Raw genomic sequence first — 25,636 nt, 5'->3', positions numbered from 1 at the left:
CTAACAGAGGAAGCAGAGAAGCAAATTAAAAGTTGAGGGCATCTACAGTCAAACTCATAGACAAGGCACACTGACAGCATCTAGAAGCAGCAGCTAACAGCCTTACAAGACAGAAAAAAACATGTTTTTAAAAAACAAATACAGAACCCAAAACACAAAGCTAAATGAAGCCTTAAGTGCAGCAGTGAAACAACCACACATCATTGGCCTCTACATGTGTGTGCACAACACAATAGATTGATTCCTTGTCATAAGACCTATGTTCTGATTCTCCATTCAGCCTTTCTGAACTCACCTTCACCTAGAACAATCAGGATAATACTTCCTTGCCCTACTACCAAACAGAACTGCTGAGAATAGCTTAAAAATATATGTAAAAAGGGCCGGGCACGGTGGCTCAAGCCTGTAATCTCAGCACTTTGGGAGGCGAGACAAGTAGGATCCGCGAGTCCAGGAGATCAAGAGACTCCATCCCCACCAAAGCTAAGCAGTGAAAACCCATCTCTACTAAAAATACAAAAAAAAATAGGCTGAGTGCGTGGGCCTGTAAGTCCCAGCTACTCGGGAGGCTGAGGCAGGAGAATGGCATAAACCCAGGGAGGCCAGGTGCAGGCTGAAGCTGAGATCCAGCCACTGCACTCCAACCTGAAATGACAAGCCCCGGAACTCAATCTCAAAAAAAAAAAAAAAAATATATATATATATATATATAAAAAAATGCTCTAGAAACTGTAGCTTGTCTACTACATGATATCTAACTTTGTAAGAATATATATTAAATTATATTTCTACTTATATTCTATTTAGAAGAGCAAAAAGATGTAATGTATTTAAATCAGTTTATATTTAAATGCATTAAAAAGCACTTCTCTTAATAGTGCTTGTAAGCATCTTATTCCCTCACCCAAAATACCAAATTTTTTTTAACAACTATTAGCAAGAGAAAGACTTTTTAAAAGCAAGAGAAAGATTTTAGCTGCTTTTACCGTCAATTGGAGTTGGATAACATTTTTTCTGACAGGAAAGACATTTCAAATTGAGAAAAGACAAAGTATGTTTGACTTTCTGGGTTGTTTGTTCATTTGTTTTTGGAGACAGGGGCTTGCTCTGTCACCCAGGCTGCAGCACAGTGGCACAATCATGGCTCACTACAGCCTAGATATCCCAGGCTCAAGCAATCCTCCTGCCTTGGCCTTCTAAAGATTCTGAGATTACAGGTGTGAGCCACCACAGCTGGCCTACAATAAAATTTTAAATGAATACTTACACCTAAAAAAATACATGCAATACACATCTATTATAGTTATACTATAGAGCAATACTTTTCAAACTGCAGGTCATAATCACTAGTGGATTATGAAGTCAATTTAGTGGTTCACTGCCAGTATTTTATAAAAAAGTAAGATAGAAAATATTAGAGTACATTGCATTTAATAAAGGTAAGTACTATTCCACAGAATTTTGTTTGACTTAATATTTATTAGTGCAATGTGTATGTAAACAGGAGTGCTGGATAACAATGCAAATGTATTTTTTACATGAAGTGTAGTCAAAAAAGACTGAAAGTCACTCGTAAGAAATTCAGTAAATAGGTATTTGATTTCTAGATGCCGGCTAAGAACTAACAGAATTTAAAAGCAGCTATTACTCAGAGTGACCAAGACTCAATACAGAAGTAAAGAAATCACAGCTGGGACCAGGCTGATGAAAAGGGCAGTGTTTTTGTTTAAAAAAAAAAAAAAAGTCACTGGGCAGCAGTCCTCAAAGGAGGAAAAAGATAACATTCCTTCCAGGAATTTTTTCTTTAAAAGAAAATCAGAAAAAGGTAGATGGTAAGAAAAGCACTGTGCTGTTAATTAGAAGAATATACCCCCATCAAACCCTCTGACTTTAGTCCTCAATGGTTTCATCTTTAAAATGAGAGGATCAGACTAGAAGATAAATTTTTTATTTATTTTTATTTTTTTATTTTTTTGAGATGGAGTCTCGCTCTGTTGCCAGGCTGGAGTGCAGTGGCGCGATCTTGGCTCACTGAAAACTCTTCCTACCAGGTTCAAGCAATTCTCCTGCCTCAGCCTCCCGAGCAGCTGGGACTACAGGTGCATGCCACCACGCCCAGCTAATTTTTGTATTTTTAGTAGAGACGAGTTTTCATCATGTTGGCCAGAATGGTCTTGATCTCTTGACCTCATGATCTGCCCTCCTCAGCCTCCCAAAGTGCTGAGATTACAGGCATGAGCCACCATGCCTGGCCCGAAAATAAATATTAAGATCCTACCTTAATACTCTGATTCCAATGGATAATAATAATTAAGTCATAACAGAACTACCTGAATTATAACTGAGCTTTTGTTCTTAATAACTAAAAGTTTATCTTTTAATAAGAAAATTATGTAACATCTTAATAAATAACAGGTTTTTATATAAAAATCAAGACTTAATGGCTAATGTTATATTTCTGCAGCTTTCCATTTTCCAGACCTAAACGGCCCAGCTGGATGGGTAAAAATTACCCTTAGATACATTACTATTCACCTGGCTAGCAACCATGAAAAACACATGGAAGGTACCTTGAGGGAGTTACATAACCGCTATATAACTTTCTTGGTACCATGGCCCATTTAAAAGTTAAAAAAAAAATTAAATAACCACTGATACACATTTACACTGTTAAAACAACTGCAATCAGTAACGAGTGCTTTACAGACTAAAAGATTAGATATTAACAACATGTCCTTTTGTCTCCTTCCATAAAAGGATCAAACGCTTTAGCTTAATCACTTTTTTCTAAATAAAGATACCAACTGCTTCCTTCGTATTTCCCTCTTGTCGCATCAATTTCCTTGCCTGATGTTGGCTGCTTGTCACTGTCTATGTGCTCCTTAGCCTGCTGGTAAGAGCCTGCATGCTCCTTACTATTGGTAAGCCCTTCCATGGTCTATGTCCACTTCCTTATGCTTAGAGCTGATATCTACAACAATAGTGGTAGCAAGCTGTCAGATAAATAGACACACAAAAAATTAATTTAGTACACACGACAGAATTGCTTTGATTGGGAATAGGCTACATATTACATTATGAGGAGGTGTTTACATAATGATATGTATTGTATCATGTAGATGTCTAGAACTCCTGACCTCAAGCAATCCTCCCACCTAAGCCTCCCAAAGCACTGGGATTATAGACATGAGCCATTGCACCCAGCCTATCATGTAGATGTCACATCTGGAGCCACTTCTGAGAGTAGATGGAATATGTTTCAATTCTAAGCAAAAAACTTCCATCTTTTTAAATTAGGCATGAAAAATGATAATAGAAAAATGTATAAAATAGTGATGAATAGAGGCACCATGAAAGGAATAAAAACAGACCAAAAGACCAAGCCAGTCAATCACTGACAGCTATTTTGTCTCTGAACACTATTACAGAAGAGTACTAAGGAAGAATGCAGACACACACACATATATTAAGGTGTTTCATCATGCCATATCATTAGTACAAAATAAAAAGAAGAAACAGCATAATATCTATTATCAGTTCTCTCTGTAAGTCCATATTGCCCATCATTTATTTCTCTACTGTTCTATAGGCCAGTATCTGCTTCGGAAAACATGTTCTTCCAAATCAAACCACTCCTAATGAAATGAATGGACACGGGTCAATCTATGTGACCAACGTGCAGAAGCAGTAAATTCAGGTTTTGTTGAGTTCATTTTTTACTGAACTTACTTGTCTTTTGCCAGTTCTCACCCACTTTGAAATACGCACCAAATAAATTAACACAGTTTTACCAAATGCCATCCAAATAGCTGATTTTGTACATAATAGTGAAAATTGAGTGTTCTTAATTTGCAAAACTAACTTTGGACATTTAATGCTAATTAGATCATATTATTACTGTTCAGTGAAAGGCTCAAATATGTAGTTAAGGGCTGAATAAACACGGAACTGGAGAATACACACCAAAAATATGTACAAGTAAGGAAGAAAGCACAAATATCTTATAGAAATAAATAAGTGTTTTAAAATAGATACTAAGTGGAAACTGAGGAAGTGAAGAAGATCCATTTATGCTCCCAGGTCCTAAAGTCAACATTAAAGCTTTTAGAATCAAATATACAAAAAGCCAGCACTGTAGGAAAATGAAAGAAGCATTAGATTGGAAATAGAATACTGATGAAAGGAAAAATCAAACATGACTATTGATAAATGTCTGCAGCCTTACTGTTCTACAAAAGAACACCATTTCTTACAGGGAGTGAATGGGAAATTGGACAGACAGTGCTGTCAGCTACAAAACCCACCTTAATGAAGGCTGAACATGAGTGACAAAAGCACTTGGTATAAAATATATAAAACTATCTGGAGGAAAAAAGGCATAGATAAAACCAGAAAAACTATAAATGGATTCTCATTCTAAAATACAACGCTTAAACTGACTTAAATAGCCATAGTATTGTATCAACTTAAAAGTCAATAGACTAGCATTAAACAACAACAACAACAAAAAAATTTGAAAACACACAAAAGATACAGAACCAGGTAAATGATACCTTTCCACAATATAATCATACTGATGATTAATCTCTAAATAACTTTGTCCCTTCCCCTCAACCAACTCACCCAACATTTTCTGCATCTTCATCACATTCAGCTTTATATTTGCAGGGTCCACACTTGGAGTGTTTTCTGTGAACTTCTGCCCCTGACCCTTCCTCTTCTGTTTAAAAAGAAAAATCAAATTTTCAACCAAAAGTTGGGATCCTTTCCAGATACGCTTCATGTTTTCAGTAGTCATTATCCTGTTTCTGAGGAAAATGTACCTGAGCTCTTGAAAATAGTCACCTCCAAAATCTACCAATGCTTGAAGTTCAAAAATGTTGCCAGTACTGAGTACAACATATTTTGTGAGGAAAAGAAGTTTTGGTGCTGGCAAAATGATCTCTTAAACTATCTAGGCAGAACAACACAGTAGGTTTGATAATGAATTTTTTTTTTTAATTACCATATAACACTGAATAAGGGAGAAAGAAAAGAGACAGGAGAAATACATTTAGTCCTGTGATTATCCTCCTGTTGCAATCAGCCTGTGCAAAGTTGGTCAGCAGATAAGCACCTGACCACAAAAGAATGTAACTCTCACCTTTTCCTCACATCAGTTTCATACCTGTCTTTCTAACTACATAAAAACTAACTTCAGAGTTAAAAGAAATACTTATTTCCAAATTTTAAAATGGAAAAGGGTCTCTTTATAAAGAACTTTTCTTTTTCTACTTGGCCACTTAGCACAGCCAAAAATACACAGATACAAAAGTATGCAGGTCTCCTACGACCCAACACAAAAAAAAAAAAAAAAAAAAAAAAAAAAAAAAACAGTAAATATCACCAGCCCCAGACTCAGCTCACATCCCACACCGAAAGGGCCTTACATTTTGTGGGTCTCAACTAGAGTGGATCACATCCTTAATCTCAAACTGGCCAGGGAGATCAGTTCTGAATTCAACTTAAGGATTTCAGTTCATTCAAGGGATTTCCCTTGAATTTGGTTTGAAAAAGATTACTACTCAGGGAGTGTCTTTTTTTTTTTTTTTTCAGACGGAGTCGCTTTGTCACCTAGGCTGGGATGCAGTGGCGCAATCTCAGCTCACCACAACCTCCGCCTCCTGGGTTCAAGTGATTCTCCTGCCTCAGCCTCTCAAGTAGCCGGGATTACAGGTGCACACCACCACGCCAGGCTAATTTTTGTATTTTTAGTAGAGATGGGGTTGGCCAGGCTGGTCTCGAACTCCTAACTTTGTGATCTGCCCACCTCAGCCTCCCAAAGTGCTGGGATTACAGGCATGAGCCACCACATTCGGCCTCAGGAGGTGTCTTATAATAAAGAGGGTGTTAAAAAGGTACACAAATTTGCCATACCTGTTTGGTAATGCTGCCAAACTTCTAATTTTTGGTGTCTGCCTATCCTTAAGTAGAAATATTCCCCTAAACTCTCATGAATACTCCCAAACAGATACCAGGGATTATCATCCTAAGTAATCCTGAGGCCCCAAAACATCATAATATTCAGAAATACTACAGTTACCATGAGCTCACTAAGGTCTGTATATTAACTGGAGCAAACCACTTAGCCCTTCTAACTCATACGCCCTTAAAAAAAAAAAAAAAAAAAAAAAAAAAAAAAAAAAAAAACCCCAACGCCAACCCCCCTGGCTTTTTAAAATTTTTTTTTTTTTTTTTTTTTTTTTTTTTTTTTTTTTTTTAGGATGGAGTCTCGCTCTGTTGCCCAGGCTGAAGTGCAGTAGCGCAATCTTGGCTCACTGCAACGTCCGTCTCCCGGGTTCAAGCAATTCTCCTACCTCAGCCTCCTGAGTAGATGGGATTACAGGTGCCCACCACCACGCCTGGCTAATTTTTGCATTTTTAGTAGAGATGGGGTTTTCACTACATTGGCCAGGCTGGTCTCAAACTCTTGACCTCAGGTGATCCACCTGCCTCGGCCTCCCAAAGTGCTGGGATTATAGGCATGAGCCACTGCGCCCAGCCTCTTTTTTTCGTTTTCTTTGTAGAGACAGGGTCTCACTATGTTGCCCAGGCTGGTTTCAAACTCCTGGGCTCAAGTGATCCTCCCATCTCAGCTTCCCAAAGTTCTGGGATTTTAGGCATGAGCCACAGCGCCCAGCCCAATATTGTATTATATAAGCATATCTTAAGATGAACTCTCACTTCTTTAATATAGGAACAATGACAATGACAGTTTCCTAACTGAATACCTGACCACAGGGGCTAGACTATATGATCGCCTAAAATCTGTTCCAGCTCTAAGATCTGGAATTTATTACCTGATCCTTCACATGTGATTATAAAGCTTTGGCTTAAACACGTCCATCTACTTCAAATTCTATTGTTTGACAGCTTTAACTTTTTTTTTTTTTTTTTAGCTGAGACTGTCATCCTTGAATTTCTCCTCAGGACAGTTCTCCTATTCTCCAGGAGACCTTCAAAGTCCCTTCCAACACTGAAATTTTAAGATTCTATGAAATGTAGAAGTATGGAGTGAACTTTCAGGCAGTTTTGAAAGGATCATAACTGCAGTTTCCATTTGCATTAAGTGTGAATTGTACTGAAGTGGGTGTTCTTCAGTGTACCCCATAATACCTCAAACATTATTTTGTATACAGTACATACTCATTAAGAACTATAGCCTCATTAGACTATGATACAGATTAGTCAATCTCAATTCTGATCATTTAAACTCCATTATATGCTATTACCAAATATTAATCTTTTAAACAACAGAAATACTTCATATATTTGTAAAATAAAATCAAAAACATAGATAGGAAATTGTTAAAGGTTTAAATTAAACTCTAAACTCCATGAGAGTTGTTGGGCAAGTCTTCCTTTTTCTATGTACAACTTCCTCTGGAGTTTTTAACCCTGTACCATTAAAATTCCTTATGAGCAAAAACTTGAAAGCAAGGGATGGGAAAGAGTTACAAATACTCTAGTCCAAGCTAAAATCACTTGTGGGTATGATCCAAGAAGAAGTCACTTTGATGCAACCTCAATTTAACAGAAACTACAACATCTTCCCCTTAGTCTGACAACAAAGTTCCAGGGAAAAATGCGAGAAACAAGAATGCCTAGAGCTGAGAGGGAGAGTTGGGTTAGGAGTGCATGGTTTCTTTTTGAGGTAATTAAAATGTTCTAAGAGTGACTGTGGTGATGAATATATAACTCTGAATATACTAATGAATATATAACCGTGAATTTACTAAAAGTCACTGAATTGTACACTCCAAGTGGCAAATTATATGGTATGTCAATTATATCTCAAAGTTGTTTTTTTAAAAGAGAAAGAAAGAAAGAAAGAAAGAAAGAAAGAAAGAAAGAAAGAAAGAAAGAAAGAAAGAAGAGAGAGAAAAGAAAGAAAGAGAGAAAGAAAGAAAGAAAAGCAAATATCCTTTAAGAGGTACTTGAAACTTACCTCCTTCTCCAGATCCAGATCCATTATCTGAGAAGAAAAACAAAGAATGAATATGAACATTTTTCCTGGAAATTTCATCTTATCAAATAATAAAATTTTCTATCAAAAATAAAACTGTGATATCCATTCTCAGTCCCTTTCTCAAATTTTTGATATCTTACAATTTGTTCTTACATACCTATTTTATGCTGCTCTCAAAATATAAATTGCTTAGATACATAATCATCTATATTTCATATATCTTTGTATCCCATTAAGGACATATCCAGATGCTTTGCACAGAGTAAAGACACTAAATACTGAAAAGTAAATGGCGAAATATAAATAATTAATTTTAATCCACTCATTTAAAACATAGGAGAAAATTTTAGTTTTGTTAAAGCTTGAGAGAAATAATGAATAAGCTGCTTTTATTAGAAAGGCAGGAAAAGAGCTTTGGGTCTTACTCCAAAAAAAAAAAAAATCTTCTTAATGAAATCTGCGGATAAAGACCAAAAGCCAAAAGGTAAGAAAAGCCCCAAGGTTTAGGAAGCAAACAACCAAAGGCTTGAGGTTTTCACATTACTAATAAAATTAACTTCCTCTAGGAAATCCAATCAGAAGGAAACTTACCTGACTTGTCGCTAGTGAAATTAAAAAGAGCCTTCATCAAAATTACCAGAAAGAAGCCAGTCTCAAGTATAATTAATATAAAATATTTATTCTATAATCCTAAAGGAACCAACATATTAGCACAGAACATGTTGAAAACAGGGTAATGATATAAAATCATGAGCACAGAGTCATGTAAAAAAACAGAGAGAGCAAGTGAGGAATTTGACACTTTATCTAGCACTTTCCAGGGGAGAGGATACCCTGGATCCTAAAGAACCCATGCTAGCTCTCCAAATTGTCCTCTAGAGCAGAAAACAACACTTAACAATACTGTTCCCTTCCCTTCAAGCTCCTTCAGACAATAATCAAATTCCCAGATACTGCAAAAACAGGAGGAATTAGAAAAATATATATTGTATACAGTATCAGTTGTAAAATCTTCATGGGATTTTATGGAAAGTCTTAAATTATGTTCAATTTTGATTAATCAACCACAAAATGACATTTTCTCTGAGTAAATAAGGAGGAAGTAAAAGAGTGATGGAACAGAAAAAAAGAGAAGGAAAAAGGAAACTCAAAATTGTTTTTATGACCAAACTCTTCTTAGGAAAACACCCCTTTATTACTTCAATTCCACATACAATGATTGGGTACATATTATGTGCCAGGCACCATGGTAAATGCGAACAATAAAATGATAAATAATACATATTCCCAGTATATGAAATACTACTCCCAATCTTTTATTCAAACCATGTCTAATTTTAATAAATATAAAAACTCATACCTTCCTTTGTCTTTTAGAATCCTTAAATAAATCAAATACTGTGGCTATTATGATAACAAGGTAGAAGTCTCCCCGTAGGTTATATTTTGTAAATGGTATGCGTTTCCCCAACCTACAGGATTCCATCCCACCCTGAGATTATGATATACATCCCTAGGCAAGACAGTACCTTCCCACTGAGAAAGCACTGATTTGGCTGGAGGTACTTATGTCAGATGAATGAAATACAATGTGGTATACGTATAGAGATACACCCAAGTTTGTTTACACAAACAAACTCTGCCAGGAGATGTCACAGAAGAAAGATTTCACAGAGGAGAAAAGGCTTAAGACCAACCTTAACCATAAGAAAATGAGTTTTCAAGTAAGGAAAAGAGAATAGTATTTCTACTTCAAGGAATAGGATCCACAAAAGACCAAATAACAAAACACTGCCCACTCAGAAAATAAAATCAATATAGCAGCTTATAACTTTGCTCATTCAATTCTTATTTAACAACCACAGGAGATAATATCCACTTAACAAGTTAAGGAATTGGGGCTCAGAGAGGTTAAGTGATTTGTCCAAGGTCACACAATAAATAAGGGTTGGAGTTAGGTTAAGGTGAGGTCTTGTAACCCTGGTGCAGTGCTCTTTCCAATCTACCACTCTGCCGCCTAATGTTTAACATTGACTGTTTATCAAAGCACTTGGTGTCTTAAACATATGTTCCTCATAAATGAAGCATAATTTGGGATTGGAAAGAACCTCCATATTCCTCTTTAATTTCTAGATCATTCTGTGAAACACAATGTACTTAAAGAAGTATATAAAAACCACACCAAATCATAATCTACTAGCCTCAAAACATAATTTCTCCAAGCACATGATTATTTTAGTGTGTATAGAAAGAATTTGGTCTTACTACAAGAGAGGTCTGGGCTTTTCCCTCTGCTTCCGGAAGGTAACCTACGTCATACCTGATAGGAGGATATTGGTTAAGGGAGGGTGCTGCCCACACTGGAACTTAGTGTTGGGGGTTGGGCCACATTTAAGTCTTAGGGTGGGGGTTGGTTACACTAGAAAGACCAATCATGAAGAGTAGACCAATCATGGAGTCTACGAGTCACACAGTATTAGTGGACCCAGAGTCTTCAACTAACCACACAACCAACTCATCAATTATACTTACACAATGAGCCCCAATAAAAACTATGAATAGCAGGGTACAATGGCTCACACCTGTAATCCCAGCACTTTGGGAGGCCAAGGCAGGCAGACTGCTTGAGCTCACAAGTTCAAGACTAGCCTGGGCTACATGGCAAAACCCTGTCCCTACAAAAAAAAAAAAAAAAAAAAAAAGAGCCTGGCATGTTGGCATGTGACTGTAGTCCCAGCTACTCAGGAGATGGAGGTAGGAGGATCCCTTGAGCCTGGGAGGTCAAGGCTGCAGTGAGTCATGATCGTGCCACTGCACACCAGTCTGAGGGACAGAGTGAGACCCAGTCTCATAAAGAAAAAACTATGAACACTGACGCTCAGGCAAGCTTTCCCAGCTGGCAATACTCCATGTGCACTGCCACACATTGTAACTAGGAGGAGTTAACACTGTCCATGCCTCCACTGGGAGAGAAAAATCAGCAACTCCATGTTTGGAACATTCCCAGAATCTGTCCTAGGCATCTCTTTCTTTGGCTGATTTTAACACATATCCTCTCCCTTCATAACCATGCATATAATACCTGTCAGTGAGTCTGTCAGCCCTTCTAGCAAATTATTGAGCCTAGTGGTTAGCTGGGGAACCTCTTGATCTCAGCTGGTGTCAGAAGTGAGAACAACCTTGGAGACTGTCCCCTTTGACTTTGTAGTTGATTGACCCTAAAATTGTCACATTTAGTAAAAGGGACAATTTCTGAACACTGTAATATATAGGGAAAGAAAGGAAGTGGAAATCCCATAAGAATGGCCTTCACCTTTACCACTAACCTCAATATAATAATTCAAGTTACCTCACCTGCATCTCTATCCCCAAACATTAATACAAACACAAGTAAGAAAATAATATTAATAGTTCACCAAATTGACCACTACTAATTCAGGAAGGAAAAAAAAGATGAAGTAAATACAAACAGCATGGGATGAAGAGGTGGCAGAGAAAAAAACTTGGAAAGCAACAATCTGTGATACTGCTAATGAGTTTCTACAGAAATTCCTCACCTCTTTTTAAAAAATCATCAAGACAGATCCCCTATCATTCCCCACTTCAAAGCTCACTCTGTCTAACGTTCAAATCATAAGGCAAAGGACATGAAAAGAAAGTCCCTACAAAAAGGGTGTTAAGCCTTAACAATGTAGTAAGGAGTAACATAAGTCCATACAAGACCACCTGAGGTTAAAAAAAGCAAAAGCAACAACGTTAAATGAGGGCAAAACAGATTCCCCCACTCCCCACAACAACCACCACCAATCCATGCAGCAGTTGTGGAAATATACCTCTGAATCAAAACTCCCTTTTAGAAATGATTCCACCATATTTTCCAAAATTTATTCAGAAGAATATCATACATACCAGAGTAGCATGGTCCTCTTGCTACTACTGTTATCTCTTTCTGGTGCTTACAAGCAGCCCTTCTGAGAAAGCATTCATTTTGATAAGTGTCCCCATTTGATCCACAGACAGGAATGTAATTTGTATGGCACTGCAAAAGAAACAAAAATAAATTCTCAGAACTAGGCATGAATATTAATAGCTTATTTCACATTCATGAATGCAATACCATAGCATTATGACATACTTCACTACTGAATAGTCTGTTTTTTTTTTGGTTTGAAAAGAATTATGCTACTTCTTATACTTTTTTTCACATTCATAAGGAAAATAACTACCAACTATCCATAAAAATGAGAATGAAAATCTCTATTTCATTTGCTTGCTACGAAAAACCACTGAGGTAAGAGGAAATTATTGACAATGTAAAGAGTGCTAGTTATGTAATAGCATTTTATTATTATCATAATTCATTTATTCATTCAAACCTAATCATAAAAATAGAAAAAATTCATTATTCAAAACATCTAGTAGGCAAAGTCCCAAGGTAAATGGTATAGAAGACACAAAGAAATATAGGATGATCTCTGTTTACAGAAACCTTACAATCTTGTAAGAGAGTCATACAAGTAGGAAAAAAACCAATACTGCAAAGCTAGATCATGTACCAAATCAGTAAGCATGTAATGCCTAATACCGATTATTGTGAGCTGGAGTATTCAAGAAAAGCATGCTCAGAGAAAGTGGAATGTGAACTGAGCCTTGAAGGATGAGTAGAAATAAGAAAGATGAAGAAGAAAAAACACAACACACATCTGAGAAATGACACTGGACCTGCATGTAGGAAAACTTTAAAACATCTACATGGTAGAAATATCATAAATGACTAAAGTTTTAAAATCTGGGGAAAATGCTATAACAATATGATACAAGTTATTATTACTTAAAAAATAGAACATACAAATTAATAAAAATGGGACCAAAAACAGACATGAAATGTTTACAGAAAAATTACAAATGGCCAGTTAATGCATAAAAAATTATTGATCTTCACTAGCAATCAGAGTTGTCCACTAAGATGAGATGCTATTTCCAACTTATAAAATTGGCTATTAAAAAATTCAATTAGGTGGACATACCACCATACCAGTTTTGGTCATCTAAATTGGTTCTACTTTGGGGTAACATAATTAAAGAATATGTTTCAAGAATCCTAAAAAAAGAATGCAGTTTTTGATCCAGAATTACACATTTAGAAATCCATGTGACAGAAACCTATACACATTTATTACAGCCATTTCCAACAGAAATTTATAATATCAATAACCTAAAAATCTTAATGTCTAACAAGACAATGTTTAATTGAAGTATAACTGTTCAAGAAATTAATATTACAGTCATTAAGAATTACCTTTTGAACTTAAACAATCCAACAAGCAAAAGGCAAATAATTCTATTAAAAATAGGGCAAAGGACATGAACAGACACTTCTCAAAAGAAGACATACAAGTGACCAATAGACATGAAAAAATGCTCAACATCACTAATCACCAGAGAAATGCAAATCAAAACCACAAGAAAACATCATCTCACAAGTCAAAATGACTATTATTAAAAAGTCAAAATAACAGATGCTGGTGGGACTGCAAAGAAAAGGGAATGCTACACAGATGGGAATGTAAATTAGCTCAGCCACTGTGGAAAGCAGTTTGAAGATTTCTCAAAGAACTTAAAACAGAACTACCATTCAACCCAGCAATCTCATTAGCGGGTATATACCCAAAGGAAAATCAATCATTCTACCAAAAAGACACATACACCCATATGTTCTTCGCAGCACTATTCACAATAGCAAAGACATGGAATCCATCCAGGTGCCCATCAATAGTGAATTAGATAAAGAACATGTGGTATATATACACCAAGGAATACTACACAACCATAAAAAAAAATGAAATCGTGTCCTCTGCAGCAACATGGATACAGCTGCAGCCCACTATCCTAACTGAGGAACAGAAAACCAAATACCTCATGTTCTCATTAGTGTTAGGTAAACATTGGATACACATGGACATAAATATGGGAACAATAGACACTACTAGAATGGGGAGAGAGGCAGAAGGGCAAGCGCTGAAAACTACCTATTATGTACTGTGCTCACTACCTGGGTGACAGGATCATGCAATAAACCCATCTAACAAACCTACACATGTACCCCCTGAAATTAAAATAAAAGTTGAAGTTTAAAAATAATAATTGTTGTGGCCGGGCGCGGTGGCTCAAGCCTGTAATCCCAGCACTTTGGGAGGCCGAGACGGGCGGATCACGAGGTCAGGAGATCGAGACCATCCTGGCTAACACAGTGAAACCCCGTCTCTACTAAAAATACAAAAACTTAGCCGGGCGAGGTGGTGGGCGCCTGTAGTCCCAGCTACTCGGGAGGCTGAGGCAGGAGAATGGCGTAAACCCGGGAGGCGGAGCTTGCAGTGAGCTGAGATCCGGCCACTGCACTCCAGCCTGGGTGACAGAGCGAGACTCCGTCTCAAAAAAAAAATAATAATAATAATAATAATAATAATAATTGTAAAAAAGAATTACCTTTAAAAAAAATATTGTGTGACAAAAAAAGCTAACAAAGTTAGGCAAAAAGCACATATATAATTTCTGGGAATTCTGTACTATTTTTAAATGCATTATGTATTCCACAAAGCTAACCGTAAATGTTTTAAATAATATGATAATACAAAATAAAATATAGCAAGAAAATAAAGTATATTTATAGCCAATTTAGAAAAAAAAGAATATGCATAAAATAAATCCTGGAATAAAATGTCAATAAATTTTTCATATTATCTATCTTCATGGTTTCCTAGTTCCCTATTTAAGATTTTCCATATTTGTCTATTTTTCTTCAATGAGCAAGACTTAATTTTATCATTTATCTACTTTTAAAAAGTGATCAGATTTACTTTATGAAGCATACATATGGCATGCTACCGTATGTATATGTATACGCACTGGTAAAAACAACTTCTAGTAAAATATTTTATAACCTAGTCGACTTTGCTATACATCCAGTATCAGCAGAATCTTACATCAACTTGTATTAAAATTATCTTTTTATTTTAGGAAGCCTCCCTATTATAAACATTCCTCCAGTTTTTCATGGATCACATTCCTTTCTTCTCTTTCCCTAAAATTTACACAATAACTAGTATGATGTCTACATGAGTCAATATGTTACTTTGTAATCATACAATACTCAATTAGCCAAGGACACTACTATGAGCTCCAAGATATCAAATGCTAAATCTATGAACTTTCCAATCCCACTTTCATTCCTTAACAAACGCTTACTTTCTAAGGTAGTGTTGTGTTCACAAAGGTGCCAATATCGCCCCCTAGGGGTGGCTGTCCCTGTGGAGGCATTCTTGATTGTCACATTGACAGAGGGACCTTACTGTCATTTACCAGACAGATTCCAAGGATGCCTGAAGTACTGCAAAGGAAAGGATAGTTCCATACAACAAAGACAAGTACCACATAACTTCTGGCTATTCATGTAGGAATTTTGACAAGACTTTCCATAATACTACAAATCAGTCTGATCTGTTATACCTTACCCTAATATTGGTTTTTATTCTAGCATCTACTATACATCTACATTTTTGTTTCATGTACTCCTGGTATGAAATTACTTTTAATTTTTCTTTTTTTTTTTGAGACGGAGTCTAGCTCTGTCGCCAGGTTGGAGTGCAGTGGCGCAATCTAGGCTCACTGCAATCTCTGCCTCCCAGGTTCAAGCAATTCTCCTGCCTCAGCCTCCTGAGTAGCTGGGATTACAGGCACACATCATCATGCCCAGCTAATTTTAGTATTTTTAGTAGAGATGGGGTTTCACCATGTTGGCCAGGATGGTCTTGAACTCCTGACCTTGTGATCCACCCACCTCGGCCTCCCAAAGTGCTGGGATTATAGGCATGAGCCACCATGCCTGACCTGCTTTTAATTTTTTTAATCCAAACATTTATTATAAGTAAACATAAACATCTGATGGCTGTATTTTCTTCTATGGTAATTACACCTAAGCATTTACATTCTGAAATATTTATTTTATTATAAATTACTTTTGTTTCTTCTTTACATTGCAATCGTGCATTCAATTCATTTCTTTAATCATGTGTTTATGTAGGTTAATTTATCCATGAATTTCTTCTAAGGATGGTAAAGAAATTGAATATTAAAATGAAGCATTAACTCTGATAGGGCTGAGAATCTCAACATTTATTCAACAGTTTTTATCCAGTAAGCATTAGTCCACAACTTTAAGTGTCCTTTAACTTAACTATCATAACCATGAAGCACACAGTTTAATGTTTAGAGCCAAGGCTATGAAGCCAAAAACGTCTGAATTCAAATCCTGGGCCCACCAACCATGTGACTATGGGCTAGCACCATCACCATGTTCAACAGTGTACAATGGTGTACCTACCTAACAAAGTTGTTATGAAGATAAAATAAGATAATCTGTCTTTGGCATTTCTATCTGACCATGGTACATTCTCAATAAACATTAGCTATTTTTGCTGTTGCTTGTATCATTTCTCAATCATAAGTATTTGCCAACAGTCACTAATAAGTGGAAGAGCCACCAATTCCTCCCAAATGATGTATTTTAACCACTACACACTCAAGTTAGTCAGTGGGGAATTGCCATCTGTCACTTGGTGATACTGAGCAGAGGACTTAATGTCTCTGAAATTCACCCTCACGAGCACATACCTAGGAGTGAGTGTAAGATGGGAGAAGCAGACCTGCTGTTGGTCATTCTCAGTTTCCATGAGTCTCTCCTGGAAGCCTCTAATTATGCCAATGGACAAATTATGGGATTTAGACAATTTTAACAACATGCAAATTCCGACTTATGCACTGATGTTGGATTCTAACTCTAACCTAAAGTCTGCTTCCTCTATATTGCCACCCTTGCTGGGAGGAAGAACTCTCCCTTATACCTTTTCTTTAGCTAGAAGAATGTGATGATGTTGCCAGCTATTTTAAGTAGTTTAGAAAGATGGAACAGTGTACAACTCCAAGACTGCATCCATTCAAGCATTTATTGTGTACCTACTGTGTGCCAGGAACTATGCTGAATACAGCAAGTAGAAAATAATAACAAGGTTGTGATGGTTAATTTTATGTGTTAACTTGACTGGGCCCCAGGGTGCCCAGACTAAACATCATTTCTGGGTGTATCTGTGAAAGAATTTCTAGATGAGATTAATATTTGCATCAGTGGATCAAGTAAAGCAGACTGCCCTCCCCAGTGTGAGTGGGCACTATTCAATCCATTAAGGAACTGAATAGAATTCTTCTCTCCTTCTGCTTGACTGTTTAAGCTGGGACATTGATCTTCTCCTGGTGCCCAGGCCTTCAGTCTCAGAAAGGGACTTATACCACTGGCTTTCCTGGGCTAGTATACAGATGACAGACTGTAGGACTTCTCAGCCTCCATAATTAAATAACCTAATTCCTTATTGCTTGCTCTCTCTCACATTCATGTGTGTGTGTTCGTGTGAGTGTGTGTGTTTGTTTCTCCAGAGAACCGTGACTAATAAAAGGTCTAATAAGAGGGCATGGCACCTAGCAAGAGCAGACATTGATAAATACAGGAAGAAAGATACATAGTTCAGAGAACGCCAGAACAAAGACAAAGAAAGAAAACAGGAAAAAAAAGTCATAGACTCTACTCTATACAAAGTTTTCAGGGAAAGATGCAGTATTAATCATTTTTCTGTATACCAAATTAACAAAAGTGGCTTTGTTTATATATGTGGCAAGATAATAGCTCTTATTAGCAGACTGAAAAAAAAACAATTTGAATTTTTATTTAAAATCCTATCATCTGTTAAAATGTATTTAAATAATGTCCCAGAAAGCTTCTATTTAGCACTAAAAGCATGCTGAATCATAAGCAAGTTTTTAAAATGAATTGAAAGATATTGCTAAAGCATCCAGCAGAGAAGGGTTTAATGGGCATGTCGGGTCATTATTTTTAAGCTGGCAATAACCTAAGTCTACCTTGAATAGATTTATAATCTTATAAAGGAAGGCAGAATGGTCAAAGGAAGGTTCACTCGGTAGCAAGATCAAACTATACTGTAAGCCCTGAGGCAGTTTGCTCCTACAAGGCAAAGAACCAATCTTTAAACATCTTTACATCCTCAGCATCTAGTCTCATACCCAGCACAAAGTAAGCACTGGATAAATGTCTAATGGTGTCAACTCCTAATATATTTTCCTTCCTGCTTTGCCACAAGGTAAAAATGTAAGGAATTCAGACAGATCATGGAAGGATTTTCTAGCTGTTCAAGTATATTTTTTAAAAGGTCAAAAAGGCTGTTTCTTTATAATCTTAGAGTTTCAGGGAAATACTTTTCTCAAAAATTGAAGAAAAGCAGGGCTGGGCATAGTAGCTCACACCCATAATCCCAGCATTTTGGGAGGCCGAGGTGGGAAGATTGCTTGAGCCCAGGAGTTCAAGACCAGTCTGGGCAAAAAAAAATTTAAAACTCAGCCAGGTGTGGTGATGGACACCTGTTGTCCCAGCTACTCAGGAGGCTGGGGTGGGAAGATCACTTGAGCACAGGAGGTCAAGGCTACAGTGAGCTCTGATTGTGCCACTGCACTCCAGCCTAGGCAACAGAGTGAGACCCCATCTCAAACAAACAAACAAAAAAAAGATAGATAAATATGATGTGAAAATCTAAAATTTCTTTGTGTCTAAAATATAAACAAAATGAAAATGAAACTAAGATACACAATTATTTTTGTCAATTAAGAATACATACTGTTAAAAAGAAAAACAAAAAAATGAAATTAGGATAACTTCTTTAAAATATAGAGTTTTTTGGAATCTATTCTTACTGGAAAGGAACAATCTCTAAGATAAATACCATTAAATGATTTAATACTTATAAGGGGAATTAAACAAGTTTATATACACATAAAGTGTTTCTAGAAGGAAATGCAAGAAGTAACAGATGTTGCCTCTGAGAAGTTGATACTCTGGAGTGGAAGCTTTTTTTGTTATGTATCTTCTTATATTGTTCAAGTTGTTTGCTATGGGCATACATTACTCTTTTTTAAAAATAAATCAAAGCAGTCAGGCATGGTGGCTCACACCTATAATCCCAGCACTTTGGGAGGCCGAGGCAGGTGGATCACGAGGTCAAGAAATCGAGACCATCCTGGCCAACATGGTGAAACCCTGTCTCTACTAAAAACACAAAAATTGGCTGGGTGTGGTGGCACGCACCTGTAGTCCCAGCTACTAGGGAGGCTGAGGCAGGAGAATCACTTGAACCCGGGAGGCGGAGGTTGCAGTGAGCCAAGATCATGCCACTGTACTCCAGCCTGGCAAGAGTGAGACTCCATCTCAAAAAATAAATAAATAAAAATAAATAAATAAATCAAAGCAGCAGGTTCTCTTGAGAGTTTATGCGTTAACAAATATCAAAGGCTCAGGTAATAAGCAATATATATATTCCAATATTGTATTATATAGAGTGTGTGTGTGTGTATATATATATATATGCATACACAGATATGTCTTTACAAATCAAGATGAGGGAAAAAGAAAATACTCCAAAAACTAGACAAAGAATATGAAATATTAATTCACAAAAAAAGTCAACAAATATATGGCATATTTTTAATTTCTCTAGTAATCAAATGCAAATAAAAATTGTTTTTGCCTTTCAGATTTATTAAATTTAAAAGGACCAACAAAATCCACAACCAAAAGGTTGAGGGGAAATAGGACATCTGATATGAGGCTACTGGTGAGAATGTTAATCTGCACATGAGCATCTATTGGCCCAACAATTCCACCTCAAGGAATTTAACCTAAGGAAATACAGCAGCTGAAGAGGCGAACAGCCCCAGTCTTCCCCACACAGGGTGGCTAAATCTCCAACAAAACCCACCATCTTTCTTTTAACAAACCGGAGAACAGAGTTGAGGACAACCACAGCCACTAAAAAGTGAGAGGGAAATCTCGGAAAGGAGAGAGTTTGAGGGGAGTCCCAGGTTCCACATATAAACACAGAGCACACTTCTGGCTGACCCCTAAACCACACATGGGATAGACTCCAAGTAGCCCCTGCGAGGCTAAAAGAACTGAATTGATACTTGTGTTGCTGCCCACCACAAGTAAGGCAGAATTTGCAGTTTGAGTTCAGCCAACTGTTTCAAAAATAACGATAATCTTCAAAGAACATAACAAAACCCACACACTCTAAAACATATGATTCACAATGTACAGGATAAATCCAAAGTTACTCTAACGTGAAGAAACAGGAAAATATGGTCCATTCTCATATGAGAAAACAATCAACAGAGGCAATACCTGAGGATGTCCTAGATGTGGACATGAGCAGACATATTTTAAAGCGGCAATAACATGTACGCTCAAGGAAAATATGCTTACAGTGAATGAAAAGAGGAAATCCCAGCAGGTAAATAGAAACTCTAAATTCTAAACATAAAAAATCTACAATTAAAAACTCACTGGATAGGAAGAATGGAGATGACAGAAGAAAGGATTAGTTAACCTGAAGACAGATCAATAAAAATTATCTAATGTAAAGAACAGGAAAAACAATTGGGAAAAAAATGAACAGAGTATCCGGGACCTTGAGACATTATCAAAAGGTCTAACATACATCATGGAAGTCCCAGATTACAAGAAATAATAAGCAGAAAAAAATATTTCAAGAAATAATTCTCAAACTGGGTAACAAATAGATTTCAGAAGCTCTGCCAACCCCAAGCATGGTAAGTTCAAGGAAAACCACACCATAGTACTTAATAGTCAAACACAGTAAAGAGAAAATCTTAAAAGCAGTCAGAGAAAAATGACGCATTAGGTTCAGGGGGAAAACAGTTCGAATTATCACCGACTTCTCATTTCGTTCTGGCTAAAGTCACCTTCCATGTTATGCAGAGTTCTATAGAAAGGTGCTCTTGGCAAAGAAATGATGTCCCCAGCCAACAGGCAGCAGGGATCTGAAGCCAGCCAAAAGCTACCTAAGAAAGCTTGGCAGAAGGTGGCTGATGTGAAAATGCCCAAGAGAAACCCTCCTATCATTCTATGTAATTGAATGTAAAGCCCCTTTGGACTATGAAGAAACTGGCTGGACAACAGTATACCTACCTACCCTTCCTCCTTTACCTAAACTCTCCACTTCTTTTAATTAAAATAAACCACCTGATGGTTTACAGTTTTCAAAGATGTTTCATATGCAAGCTTTCTTTCCAATTTTGATTCTCATTACAGAATCATAAGTAAGGGCAGGAAACGTGCCTTCACTTTTCCGATAGAATACTGATGCCAAGAAAATTACCTGAGATCATACAGAAATTTGCCTGAGGTCACAGGGTTACCAGAAATACTAACTCTCCTATGCTTTCATTCTGGATTTCTGTACCCTTTCTTCCCCTCAAAATCCAAATGGTGGGCATGTTTAGAAGAAAATTGTGAGTAGAAAAAAAATTCTAGTTCCTTTTTCGTCTCATATTAAATCAACCATCAGAGACCATCTTGTAAGAAACATTCTGAAGTCTGATTACCATTTAACCAAAGAAAATAAAAAGAAAGAATTAAACATAACATATTTTCTTTGTTTTACTTTTTTAGACAACAGAATCACAACTAAAAGAGCATCTGAAAAGCAAAAATATTTACACTCTTAGTTTGAGGTTCCACTTGCTATTCCAGCTCTAACCTTGACTTACCCCGAGTCTCCAAGTGAGTCAAGTTCTGTGGCCTGAAGAGATGATACAGCAACAAATAAGAATGGAAGGGAAAGAGACAGACTAGAAGGAGAAGAAAAGGAAAAAGATGCCAACATTTAAAATAAGAGACTCTAGTTCAACCTGTACCTTCTTTCCTTTCAGTGACAATTATACCTTACATTTAAATAGAAATTTGATATTTTTTCAAAGAATTGTCACATCTATTATTGTCAATCCGTTCTCTCAATTCCATGCAAGCAGCATGGAAGACACAAATAACAGGGCATCATCTGACAAAAAAGAACTGAGGGACTGTGAACCCAATTTCTTTATGGGGTTCAAGATGTTTTAGATTTCTTAATTTGAAGAATTTAGAATTATAAAATATGAATATAAAACTTTTCAAAATAAGTTGGGTTTCCTCACCTGAAATTGGCATGCACATTTCAAACCATCTCCATCTTCTTTACAGACTCCTCCATATTTACATGATGACTCATCACAAACTCTTACATCAGACTCCCTCACATTTAATTCTGCAAAAGAAAAAAACTGTTTGACATATATATTTGGATTTCTATTACACATATGTGTGTGTGTTGACATATATATTTGGATTTCTATTACACATATGTGTGTGTGTATGAAAAAGTCCTTAAAATGTATTGAGCCCCCCCATTCAGAAGTGTAATAAGACATAAATAAACAAAAAGAAATTCTGTAAGACACAAAATGCTCAGTATTCCCCAAACAGAATCCTGCATAGTAATGAGCCTAAAAGTAACTCAAAATAGAACTCGAAATTTCAGGACTTAACATAATTTCCAAAGGTAAATCTGTAGAATTCTTCTATTTGGCCTTCTAAGACCTTAAGATAACAATCTTACTATTTCTTATTTAACATTTTAGGTTATTTTTCTAGTAAGTTACTTTTAAGGCTAATGAAAATTAACAGTAATATTAACTAAATGAGATAAAAAATTATCTTAATTCTTTTGGTATTCAGAATAAATTTTGGGTGATCATTATTAATTCTAGACAAACTATTTTAACTACAAAAGAACAGTGAATTTGAATTTCAGACAATAAATAGGCAGCATTTATGTATACAGAATTAAAGAGATTCAAAATCTTACTAGACTCAAAACTTTTAATGGACTGATTTAAGTTGACTCTATCAAAGCAAGCAGAGCCAATCAACAATATCAGCATTCTGTGGTCATTTTGCTCCTGCTCCGACATTAAGCATCAAATTAAGCTTCAAGGTTGTGCTTGGAGCTGCCAATCAGTGAAAGTGGATGAAAATCACTACAATGCAATTTTCATATCCTTTCTATGGGAAATGAGAGCTTACAAAAACAAATGCACTTAGGTAAACAATAAACAAATGACTGTTTTAAAAAAAAAAAAAGAAAAAATCCCAGTGTAGTGGTGAATACATGAGTCTGGGAGCAGAGAGAGTCCTAGGTTAACTCCTGATTCTCCTGCTCAAAAGCTGAGACTCTGGGAAAAGAGCAAGGACTCCTATATCTCTAGATCATGATGAGGTCCTGGCAAAGAGATCTAAGGGAGCACTTCTCCAGTTATCCCCATTCCTGGTTGTTTTCTATTTCTAGATTTCAAAGCAGACTCAGTAAAGTAAGTCAAGGGAATTCTACGTCCGGTGACAACTGTCCTAGTGACATTTCATTACCTCTCCCTACCCCATTTGTTCTCACTGCTCTGCAGTGGTGTCTTGGGTCTCCCACTCCCAGCTGACCCTCCGAGGAGCTGGCAATCAAGTACCTGAATCCCTAAGGAGTTGATAGTCAACAGTACTTACTTGAGTAGTCACTGTCAACTAAGCACTTTACAAGGGTAGGATCACGTGTAGGTGGGTTACAAAAAAAAAATCATAATTATCTTCCTTAAATGATCTCAGGTGGGTTACAAAAGCTTATTTTCCTTAAATGATCTCAGGTGTACAGAATTGGATTAAAGTTCAAGCATTTACAAAAAAAAAAAAAAAGACATGAGTGGAAACTTAAAGCAAGAGAAAGCTAACACAAGCATTTTGTTATTCTTACTGTTCCACAAACTATTCCAGGTAGAGAAGGCCATCTTTCATTCCTCATCACCCTGGCTGTAGGAAGCTTTATGTCCTTGGTTCTCCTTACCTCCCCATTTTTGCTGTCTCTTCCCTTTCCCCCTTGACCATTTGCTTTAGCTCTTGAGGCTCAATCCTACGTAAAGGATTTTTCACCCTATCTACCCACACTTCTGCTAGGAACTTGAACAAGGTCTGGTTCCATTTACTATCAAATACACATCTTCAGACCAAAGGAAGATAACAAAATATTAATAAAGAACTGCCCTGGAAAAGAGGGTAAAAATGTACAATATCTGCTCAACTAAGAACTTAACCAACTTTAGGGGCTAGAGAAACAAGAACTGCACAATTTGACTAATGAAATACAGTGCATTTGTCTTTTCTCCTTTCTTTGTAGGCTTAAAGTTTACACTGGGTTCTATTACAATCAGACATAAAAAAACAAGAATAAGTCAAGTTTTTATTTTGTCTGTGAGGCAAGATAATGCTCTGAGTTATGATTTGCCACTTTGAGACTCCTGAATTGTAATGTTTTATCTGTTGTACTTTACAGGTACAGTGGATTGCAAGCTAGAACCTAAACCATCCCTGCCACCAAGAGTCATGTGTGGTAACCCCAAGGAATGTTTGTATGAGGGACTACAGAATACTTTAGGGGAATAATCATCCCTGCTAATGTGAGGCAGAAAAGCTTGGTCCCATGGGCTGGGTGCGGTGGCTCACGCCTCTGGGAGGCTGAGCCAGGTAGATCACCTGAAGTCAGGAGTTCGAGACCAGCTTGGTTAACATGGTGAAACCCCATCTCTACTAAAAATAAAAAACTTAGCTGGGCATGGTGGTACATGCCTGTAGTCCCAGCTACTTGGGAGGGTGGGGTGGGAGGATCGCTTGAACCCAGCAGGCAGAGGCTGCACTGAGGAGAGAGTGTGCCACTGCACTCCAGCCTGATAGAAAGAGTAAGACTCTGTCTCAAAAAAAAAGAGCTTGGTCCCATAAACACAGCCTTGAACAAGAGAAGTGACCCCAAGCATAGTCCCTTCTCAAGACTTGGTTTGCTCCTCCAGCCAGCCCCAAGAACTCATAACAGAGACAGAGGAGCTACAACAAAGAAACTAAAGAATGATTTTCACTAAAAACGAAGTGACAAGCTCTGCTTTGATGCTCACATGACAAGACATAATACATGGCGAGAAAGGAGCTGGGACACATCAACAGCCCCCGAATATCAGCAATGCATCTAGCAGGACCGCACAAGACCAAGGAGATGGTAGTGTCAGGCAAAGAGGTAGACCTCTGATATCTGACAGGAGGTACCAATGTGCAACTGCAGAGGTAGCAAACAGCACAGGAAGAAAAAGACAGGTGTCATGTAGCAGTGACCAGAATGTATTAGTGAGCACACATCAAACACAATTTGGTGACTCCTGGAATAAATCTTGGAGGGAGGCATTTATGAGGGAGCTAGAGGTCCTATATTATTAATAGGTAAGGGTAAAAGTCATGAAATTCTGATTACTCTGGTTATTAGTCATATTTTATTTTATGCCTATCTTGCTATCAAATCCATGCTAGTTTCATGTGTGTTAATGCGTAAATGTGATTAGTTTATCATCAGAAAGCAATTACTAAGCATCTACTAGGTACTTAATACTATGCTAAGAATTTTGGACACACAGGAAAAAAATGTAACAGGGAATGATCTTGCTAATATATGCAAGAATTAGTGATGAATTCAATACAGTCTATAATTAAGGGGATAAATGTGTCATACAGTCTATGACTGCTGTAGGAGTTCAAGAGGTAGGGGACAAAACTGGATTTGAAGCATAGGGTGTAGTGTCAGAAAAAACAAGACT

At 36.9% G+C, this 25,636-nt stretch overlaps 1 protein-coding gene across 3 annotated transcripts in view; it reads right to left on the bottom strand.

The window, feature by feature from the left end:
• The window catches only part of TMEFF1 (transmembrane protein with EGF like and two follistatin like domains 1), a 101,055-nt gene that overhangs the window by 52,997 nt on the left and 22,422 nt on the right, over positions 1-25,636 (bottom strand). For all 3 annotated transcript variants that reach the window (XM_009188412.4, XM_003911438.3, XM_009188410.3), the window contains exons 2-5: positions 22,118-22,227; positions 11,918-12,047; positions 7,988-8,014; positions 4,624-4,720 (exon numbers count right to left, since the gene is read on the bottom strand). In XM_009188412.4, coding sequence (XP_009186676.1) covers positions 4,624-4,720; positions 7,988-8,014; positions 11,918-12,047; positions 22,118-22,227 — 364 coding nt within the window. The remainder of the gene's footprint in view (positions 1-4,623; positions 4,721-7,987; positions 8,015-11,917; positions 12,048-22,117; positions 22,228-25,636) is intronic.

Source organism: Papio anubis, chromosome 13 (assembly GCF_008728515.1).
Source record: "Papio anubis isolate 15944 chromosome 13, Panubis1.0, whole genome shotgun sequence".
Taxonomy (NCBI): domain Eukaryota; kingdom Metazoa; phylum Chordata; class Mammalia; order Primates; family Cercopithecidae; genus Papio; species Papio anubis.
Note: the sequence above shows the minus strand (reverse complement) of the source record. Positions and strands in the feature narration are given on the sequence as shown.